At 45.4% G+C, this 9,814-nt stretch overlaps 2 protein-coding genes across 5 annotated transcripts in view; one reads left to right on the forward strand and one right to left on the reverse strand.

The window, feature by feature from the left end:
* Positions 1-6,610, reverse strand: part of Coq9 (coenzyme Q9) — a 17,234-nt gene extending 10,624 nt beyond the window's left edge. Inside the window, exons 1-3 of the mRNA XM_005345589.2 lie at positions 6,499-6,610; positions 2,731-2,896; positions 579-714 (exon numbers count right to left, since the gene is read on the reverse strand). Coding sequence (XP_005345646.1) covers positions 579-714; positions 2,731-2,896; positions 6,499-6,574 — 378 coding nt within the window. The 5' untranslated portion in view covers positions 6,575-6,610. The remainder of the gene's footprint in view (positions 1-578; positions 715-2,730; positions 2,897-6,498) is intronic.
* Positions 6,611-6,633: 23 nt separating this feature from the next.
* Positions 6,634-9,814, forward strand: part of Ciapin1 (cytokine induced apoptosis inhibitor 1) — a 14,268-nt gene continuing 11,087 nt past the window's right edge. The window contains exon 1 of one of the 4 annotated variants that reach the window (XM_005345590.3): positions 6,634-6,745. The gene's annotated coding sequence lies outside the window, so the exon portion shown is untranslated. Of the gene's footprint in view, positions 7,073-9,814 lie in introns of all 4 variants that reach the window. The other 3 variants (XM_005345592.2, XM_026778434.1, XM_026778437.1) reach the window with 3 other exon arrangements.

The raw sequence follows: 9,814 nt of genomic DNA on the forward strand, positions 1-9,814 counted from the left end.
GCAGAATATTACTTTAACCACGTAAAGATGTGCTACATTTGTTTATGCTGCAGAATATTACTTTAACTATGTAAAGGTGTGTTACATTTGTTTATGCTGCATTGCTTAATTATGCAATCCTAGTATTTTGGAGGCAGAGTCAACAGGGCCATTGCAAGTCTGAGGCTGGCCTCGTCTACTTAGTGAGTTCCAGACTGGCCCAGGCTACACAGTAAGACCCTGTCTCTAAATTTAAAAAAGAAAAGAAAAGAAAAGAAAAAATAGGAGCTATCAAGATGGCTTAGCACAGAAAGGCCCCAGGTTGTCAAGGCTGGACCACCTGAATTCAATCACTGAGACCCACATCACAGAAGACAAGACCCTCCTCCTCTAACTTCTATCTATATATATCTATGTGAGTTCCAGGCCAGCCTGTACTACATAGCAAGCCATTTCTATCCTATGGGGAAGAAAGTCAAAGATAACCCAGACAATCCTGTGACTGTGAAGCTATGAGCTAAGACTGGAAGAAAGCAGAATGTCTGTGGTTCTGACTCTGGGTTCACCTGGGTCTGCTGCCCCACCTCACCTCTACCCACCTGGGCTCCTTCCGCAATGGCCTCTGCAGTCCAGCCATGCGCAGGCACAAACTCCAGGGCTGCTGTTAAGATGCGATGCTGTAGCTGCTCCTCACTCTCGTGGTCCTCTTCCTCCTCTCCACTCTGGTCTGTGTACCTGATACAGAGCCCAGCACACATCACCTCACTGTCTACAGAATGAGCCCAGCAGGAAACAAAGGATGGGTATCCTATAGGCATGTTAGGAGGGGCTTTACTTCTGCTTAGTATGGATGTTTTAACACCAACAAGGTTCAAATCCTATCATCCTTGCCCTCCTCCCACAGGAAGAAAGTGTCCAGGAATTTGAGTTCTTATGATAAGAAGACAATGGCCCTGTCCCAGCCTAGGTTTCTGCTTATCATCCTTAGACAAGTGGGTCCAACCTGGGGCCCATAGGCTACCTATGCCCCAGGAGAGCTATGGCTATGGCTAAACATATTTATAAATGACATAGTCATGTTGTAGAGTCATAGGTTGGCCAATCCTGCTAGAACAAAAACTAGTAAAACTGGGCTAGGCATGGACATACATACCTTTAATTTAGCACTCAGGAAGGCAGAGGTAGGGGATCTCTGTGAGTTGTAGGCCAGCATAGTCTACAAGGAGAGTTCCAGCTCAGCCAGGGTTACATAGTGACCTTGTCTCAAAACAAGCAAACAAAACTTGGTAGGCAAATTGAACACTCTAATCCTCTATTGTGGAAAGTTCAATTTTCAGTGGCAGGATTAACAAGAAAAACAGATCTGCTGTAGATGCACTCGGGAGACAGAGGCAGGAAGATCTCTGTGAATTTGAGGCCAGCCTGCTCTATATAACCAGTTCTAGGAGGTCAGAACTACACAGAGAGACCCTGTCTCAAAACCAACCAACCAACCAAACAAACAAACAAAAAACCCATATCTAATGGAAATGTAGTTATTATTACCTTGTAAAAGCTAAGTCTACCCTACACAGGCAATGAAATTTTAAACGTGTTTATCTTTTGCCTCTATGCTCCTAACAGTTCTGTATCCCAGGCAAGCCTTGAACCTGTGATCCTCCTCCAGACTCCAGTGCTGGCCAGTTTTATGTCAACTTGATACAAGCTAGAGCGGGGGGCGGGGGGACCTCAATTGAGGAAATGCCTTCATCAGTTCTAGCTGTAGGAAGGCATTTTCTTAACTAGTGATTGATGGGGGAGGGCCTAGCCCACTGTGGGTGGTGACATCCCTGGGCTGGTGATCCTGGATTCTATAATGAACAAGGCTGAGCAAGCCATGAGGAGCAAGCCAGTAAGCAAACACTCCTCCATGGCCTCTGCCATCAGCTCCTGCCTCCACGATCCTGCCCTGTTGGAGTAGGACTTTCTTCCATGATAGACTATGACGTGGAAGTATAAGCCAAATAAACCCCCCAACTTGCTTTTGCTCATGGTGTTTTCTTATAGCAATAGAAACCCTAACTAAGACACTTTAGTCATTGGGATTACTTCTTCAAAGTTCCTATCTCTACAGAGAGGATATACATGTTTCTTCATATTATATCTCCTATCAAACAATGGAGTCTAAATAGTCATAAGACAGGCTAAATACATTTTGGTTCATTCATTACCAGAACGTTATACCACTACTACGTTATTTTTAACACAAACTGTGAAAAGACACTAACTAAGAATCTACTGTTGAACAGGCATACATACATCTATAATCCTAGCACTTGGGAAACTCAGTCAGAAGATCGCTGAACTCAATCTGCCTAGGCTACAGAGACCTCATCTTAAAAGAAAAAAAAATGCTTATAGAAACTTCTAAAAGGCAATTTTATGTCAGACGAGTTATCTCTGTGTATGACTTCAAGTATTCTCCACTGTGTTTAGATTTTCTAAAAACAACAGAAAGCAGCGAAGCACAGTAGCTGATTCCTGCAATCCCAGCACTTTGGAGACTGGGGCTGGAGGATTCCCAGAGCTCAAGGCCATCAGGGCTACCAGCCTGGGGTGCAGAGTTAAAGACCCGCCAGTTCCACAAGACCTTACCAGAAAGGAAAGAGGGAAGGGGAATAGAAGGAAGGAGGAGGGGCTGGTGAGGAGGAAGCTGCATTCTGAAGCATGCCAAGTGGCCAGCAATGGGTAGATCCGGACACTAATGCTCACCTGGGGGGCTGACGAGGAAACTCGGAGCCGGGTGTTTCTGGCCCTGGTGTCTCAGAATGCTGCTGAGAAAAAGACCGAGGAGGCTGCCGCTTCTGCTCTTCTGAAGACCTCAAGCTCACAGACGTGTGGAGGGCACGTGGCATCAGAGGTGATTGGCAGCGGGCCACTGAAACAGAAACAGGACTGTTGTTCAGGGACATTCACCGTGGAGCACCGTCTGAGACCCAGAGTGGTGACAAAAGTGAGGAGGAAGTACATGGTAGGAACGCTCTGCAGGCACTCATTCCAGTGTTGAGTCCCCAACAGACACCTTGTAAACAGAAGCCTTGAGACACATAAATCAGTTAACAGAAGACCTAGCTGTCTCACTGGCCTGTCTGTAGCACCGGTCGGCTGTATGGCTCTATAAAACATTTCCCTCAGTATACAGATTAAAATAATTGTCTTAATTATTACCGTGTGTGCATGACGTACATGGATAGTCATTCAATGACACACGCTTAGAGCTCAGAGGGTTCCTTTGCGGAGTTGGTTTTCTTTTTTAACCCTTACATCCATTCTGGGAATGGAACTCAGGTTGCCAAGTTTATGTGTCAAGCACCTTTACCCATTGAACCATCTTGCTGGCCCCATAATATTCAGCTTTTAAAACCCCACAGATTAAGAGTGTTAATCTCAACTTGTTCGTGGCAATGTTAAGGTACCCTTCAAACGTGAAATGCTACACCTATGTACATAACAAGCCTACGTTCCAAGTGTTTACACGGCATTTCTTTTCCTTATCATGTTTGTGTGTATTGTGTGCATGTGCTTGTTTGTATGTTCGTAGGTGAGCATGCACAAGTATGTGGAGGCTTGAGGTCAGTTTTGGGAATCATTCTCAATCTGTTCTTCCACTTTATTGATTGAGAGTCTCTGCAACAAAATCAGAGCTTACTGATATGGTTAGCCTTGCTGGCCTGCTTGAACTAGAGATCTCCGGTCTCCACCTCCGGGCTTCTTTTCTTTCTTTCAGTTTTTATTTTTCTGTTTGTTTTGTTTCTGAGACAAGATCTCACTATGGAGTCCTGACTAGAATGACACTCACTATGAAGACCAGGCTAGCCTGAACTCACTATGGAGACCAAGCTGGCCTCAAACACCCAGAAATATGCCTCTCTGACTCCTTAGTGCTTGATTAAAGGCGTGTACCACCACATGTGTGTTTTATGTGGGTTCTAAAGACCAGAATTCTGGTCCTCACACTCAAGCACTCAACTTACTTTAGGAAATATCAGCAGTGTCTCCTGTGTAAAAATCCTTACTAATTTTTTCTTCCTCAACACTTTATCATCAGAATACAAGCTGAAGGAATTGCGAACATCTGGATATCCACTCCAGTTTCTACAGATATGCTCTTCACCAGCATATTTCTGATTATTTAGTGCAGATCTCAAGGGTTCTGCATCTCCAACATTTCAGTCCATGTATTACTAGAGCTCACTGATTACTGTCCCTTTATGAACTGTTTATATATGATGAAATATACAAATCTTAAATAGATCATTCTGTGAGCGATGTAAAGAAATACACCAGTATAACATGAATCCTATGTAGACATTACTACCACCCCAGAAAATTCCCTCTCACCTTTTCAGCTCCCATACCTCTGTTCTGAAAATCACACCCTAGGTTAGTTTTTGCTTGTACTTGGATTTCTTTAATCTACATGTTCTAATGTTTTTCTCTGAAGTTTCTTTTGTTTCATATATATTTTAAAATTTTGTTTGTTTGTTTGTCAAGACAGGGTATCTCTGTGTACCTGAATGTCCTGGCACTCACTCTGTAAACCAGGCTGGCCTCAAATTTAGAGACTAGCTTGGATTAAAGGTGTGCACCACCATTGTTTGGCTAATTTTTAAAGATTTATTCATGTGTATGAGTGTTTTGCCTGCATCACTGTATATGTATCCCATGTCTGCCTGATGACCACAAGGAGAGAAGAGGGGGTTGGGAAGTGAGCCCTGGGTATCTGCAAAAACAGCACACACTCTTAATGATGAGCCATTTCCCAAGCCCTGCTTAGTATAATTTTTTCAAAGATGTATTACTTTTTTTTTAAATGAGTCTTTGGCCTGCATGTGTGTATCTGCTCCATGTGAATGCCTGTGTCCATGGAGGCCAAAAGAGAATATTGGATCTATGATTGGTAGAAACTGAACTTGTGTCCTCTGGAAGACCTGCCAGTGCTCTTAACCACTGAGCCTTCTCTCCAGGACATTATTTAGTTTTTAATTATGTCAGTTTGAGTGTGGGGATGAAGAAGGCATGAGATGCCCTGGAGCTGGAGTTACAGGTGATTGTGAGCTGTCCAACATGTGTGCTGGGAATCCAACTTGGGTCCTTCTCAAGAGCAGTGTGAACTCTTCACTGCTGGGCCATCTCTCTACCTTCCCAGATCAGTGTATTTTAAAAAGCTCATCCTATGCAACTCTTTGAGAAGTCTACAAGAACACTTGGGAATGTTTTACTTTCTGTGACTCTCTGAAAACCCATGTTCCTGGATCTGTCTTTCTTTGGAGTGCCTCTTTTCTCTTAACCCTTGTGCTCAAGCCTACATCAAAATCTCTTCGTTAAACCCTGTTTTAAACGTGCACACACAAAATATCAAAAGATCAGCTTATATTATTTTGAGACAGTCTTCCAAATAGCTCAGATTGAGACAGGACTACACATGTTTGAAAAAGAAAATTGTAATAAGAAGGAAAAGCACGGGGTTGGAGAGATGGCTCAGAGGTTAAGGGTACTGGCTGCACTTCCAGAGGTCCTGAGTTCAATTCCCAGCAACTACAAAAGAGGAATGTTTGGCTTTTCAGGGTCCAGCCATTATAAAGGTGCTGCGAATACACTTCAGTGTTTTGTGGACACAATTTCTTGATTAAATAGCCACGATTGAGTTTCTTGGAGCCTGGTATTATTTTTACTAAACATACCTTGTCTGAAACTTAGGATAAAATTGACAAAAAGGAAGTCACTGAAAACAATAATATGGAAAGAAACATAGAACACCATGCATAAAATCAGCATTTTGTTATATGCACAGAAAATAGAGCAAATACCCACAAAATATGAAGTGAGGGGTTTCCCAAAGTATGGCTGTGAAATCTCTGCAGCTCGGAAATTTTAGTTGCATACTTATGTTAATGTGTTAGTGTGGAAATATTCTATTTATGGCCAGTGATTTTTGCTTTTTCACTTAATAACAATGTCCAAAGTTTTTTTTTAAAGTAAAAGTCTGGATTAACGTGGAAGTAAAAATACTGAACATTTGGCAGCAATGATAGTAAGAGAATGTCACCAACTTAGTGACGTGGTGTGGCAATGACTGACTCTGGGGAAAGACCGGACTGGACGTTCTCGCTCCGTCTGTCCCTCCAGCGAGGCTGGCCCAGTGCCCATGGCAACGGAACTGAGAACGTGTCTGCAACGGACGAGCTCGGTGACCTTGGGTACACCGAGCCCTCTCTGAAGCTCCATTACCTCTGGGGAACCGGGGTGACAGGCCTGCTCCGTTGCTTTTGCCCCTCACAGCTCCAGTCTGGAGATCGAAACCCACTAAGTGATTTTGTTTTTTCCCCAACTCGAGACTCCAGGGGCTCCACGCTGATGCCCTTCACCTTTACCTTGCTATCCCCCACCATGGCCTTTCTCGCCCTATGCCAAGCCCAGGCTCGCGCAGCTTCTCCTTCCCCCGCTCTCCCCCGCGCCCGGCCTCAGTTGTCACCTCACCGGGCAGGCACCGCAGCTGCAGGAGCCTCCAGCCTACCCGGCCGAGGACGCCAGACACTGCTGCCGTCGCCGCCATCTTGGAAGTGGGCACGCACGCCGACGGCGGCGACGTGCCGGGTAGCGTCACGCCGTCAGGCGAGGGGGCCGCGTCTACCTTCTAGGACTGGGTGCTGCGCCGCGTCTTCCCGCGAGAGACCGGAGACGAGAAGCCGGCGTCTGCGGAGCGGGTATTCAGAGTAGGAGGAAGGTGAGCTCGTTTTGGGCAGCTCGAGCACCCGATCGGGCCTAACGGGCCTCCTCGGGCCCACTCTCATCCTCCGTCCTCTCGTTTCCGCTCCCCGCGCAGTCATTGGCTTGCCTGGGGGAAGCCGGTGTGAGGGTTCACGGTGACCATCATGGCCCTTCCCGCGGCGGCATTCCTATCGCCGGGACTCTTCTGCCGCCTCTTTTTCTCCTGAAACCTGGAGCTGGCATCGAGATCGCCAGTTTACTCATAGCCAGCTGTGGTGACCTTGGGTCTCCTTCAGGGCATCTGGCGGAAAGCACGAAAGCTGGGGAGAACCTGGAGTCACAGGTTGTCCGTTTGAGCTTGGCACTTATTTCCGACTTATCTAGGATGCTTGTTTATAAAACGAATCCAGGCTTTTGTCCGGAGAGTTGACCCTATGGTCCAGGGATCTAGCTTTAACAAACCATTTGTAAGTTTGGGAGAGGCTTGCTTCTTAGCGTCTGGCGTACCTGAGTCCAGGTTGCAGTCTTCAGAGGGGACCTGAGCGACTCGCTGCCCCTGGGAAGGAGCAAATAGTGTGTATTTATTGTCATGATATTGAAGGGAGCATTTATGTGGAGGCCAGAGGACAAGTTTGTTTTTCATCAGACTGTGGCCACCTCCCTTGTGACAGGGTCTCTAGTGGCCTGAAGCTCACCAGTTAAGGCTGGATTGGCTGGCCAGTCTGCCCTTCTCCAGCTCCCCGGTGCTGGATTACTTACCCGGCCAAATAAGCTTTAAATATATATATTCTATTTAGTATTATTTTATGTGGGTTTGACATGTGTAGAATGGAAGTCAGGAGAACTTTCAGGAGTTAATCCTCTACTTCCTTGGGTTCTGAGGATTGAACTCAGGTTGTCAGGCTTGTATAGCAAGTGCCCTTACCCATTGAATCATCTCAATGGCCCACACATCCAGCTTTTCTGTGGGTTCTGGGACTCGAACTCAAGACCTGTGTTCGCTTGTTACCTAGCCGTCCCCAGAGTCCTGATAATGGTCTTGAGACTAGTTTCACTGAAGGGTCCAGGCTGTCCTCAGAACTCGGGATCCCTCTTCAGTATTCTAAGAGGGCTGGGATTACAGGCAAGCGCCATTTCCGGCTATTAAATTGGTGTTTGTTTGATTTTGTGGTATTGAAGTCTGAACTCAGGACCGTATACATACTAGCTAGGTACACACCACTGAACTGTACCCCCCATCCCTAATGAGTGACTCCTGCAACAGTGCATTGCATCATATCCAGCCCTCTTAAATGGGACCACAAGCCTAAGAATCTGCTTGTTGGGTGCCTTAAAGATAAATATGCCCATCTCCAGTCGTCAGATGTTTGCTCTTGTTCTTACTGCCTGCTGGTAACTTTTTTTAAAACAGGGTCTCACTGCGTAGCTGAACTTGATGTGTAGACCAGACTGGCCTTGAACTCCCAGAGATCTGCCTGCCCTTGTCTAGGAAGTTCTGGTACTAAAGGTGAACACCACCACACGGGGCTGCTAGAAACATTTTTGGAAAGCCTTGGGTGGCTGCTGTCAGCTGGAGAAGCATCTAACAAACAAGGTCAATTATGTGACGTTGTTGTCCACTTCACCGCTCTGAAGTTGTGAAACAGCCCTGAGTCACAGCCCCTGAGTATGCTGGCTTAGGCGCCGGATTTTTTTATATATATAGTTCTGGTTTTGCTTTTAAACAGATCTGCCACACTAACAAAAATCTGATCAAAATTGTCACACTTTGGCTCTACAGCTTAAAAAAATTGTCTTTTCAGGAAAAGTTGACTGAAAACTGTAGGTGTGTGTGTGTGTTGATGAGGGGAGGTTTAAGGTTTAATCTACTCATGAGGTCCCTCTTGTTATGGGAAGAAGAATGTTCTGCTTACACTCCGCTAACTTACTGGCACAGTCCCACTGGTACTGGACGTCAAAGGCAAGGCTCTCTGGGTTCTAAGGATGGAAAGGAAGCTTTGCGTTCTTCCCTCACAAGCATCTGTAAGGAGAGAGGTTTTACCAGACTATTGGAAGCAAAGACAAACTGCGGATTATTTCATTGAGCTCTGTGGATCAGCATCTGCTGAGCACTTTACATAGCTTGCTGTTCCAGGGTTTCTTACCAGTCGTAAAAACATGAGGTTGTTTATTGACAAGGAGACTCAGAAAGGCTGACTTGCCACAGTCCTGTCCCTGAGGAAACAAGTAGTGGACAGATGTTCAGGCTACTCATTTTTAATAACTTGCTACCTAGCAGTAAGTACTCCTGTCTTCCCTGCAGGCTCTTAAATGTGAGATTGGTCCCATGTTACCCAATTGAGAGATTTGCAAGGTTTCTTTCTCAAAGTCATGTGTCAGTTAGAAGCTGTTCATTCTTGACGGTGTGCTTTTTAGGGATTTAAAATCCCACACTAAAGAACCAAAGGCTCCTGTCTGATAACCACGTGGCGTCCTCTTGGGCTTTGTGCTGAGTCAGGATAGCACAGAGCTGGTGTTCGCAGGAAGAAACTAGCCAAAAAGCTGTGGTGGAGCAAGAGTGCAATAGGGAGAGAGTCACTTTGGAGTGGAAGTCAGATGTTGAATCTAGCCAGCTGAGGGTTTCAGTTTTGCTGTAGATGTTAAAACCATTAGTAGCATTTTCTAAAATGACAAAGCACTGTGTAAGCAAAGGTGACGCTGGTTAAAGGTCATAGTTTTTAGATACAAAGGTGAACAGTTTTCAAACCAAACATGATGTTGCATACCTGTAATCCTAGTACTTGGGAATTAGAGGAGGCAAGATCAGAAGTTCAAGGCCAGCCTGGGCTAGATGAGACCCCCCCACCCCGCAAAAAAAAAAAAAAAAGTAACAGGAAAATGAAATAAGTTATGTTTTATTTTTGTGTATGTGTGGCCATTTGTACCCTACCTGCACATGTGGAGGTCACAGGACAACCTGTAGAAGTCGGTTCTTTCTCTCCATGTGGTACATGAAGACTGAGCTCAGATCATCAAGCTTGGCCACAAGTGTTTTTACCAGCTGGTGCATCTGCTGCCCCTGGATTTTTTTTTTTTTTTTTTTTTT

This window comes from Microtus ochrogaster, chromosome 4, assembly GCF_000317375.1.
Source record: "Microtus ochrogaster isolate Prairie Vole_2 chromosome 4, MicOch1.0, whole genome shotgun sequence".
Taxonomy (NCBI): Eukaryota; Metazoa; Chordata; class Mammalia; order Rodentia; family Cricetidae; genus Microtus; species Microtus ochrogaster.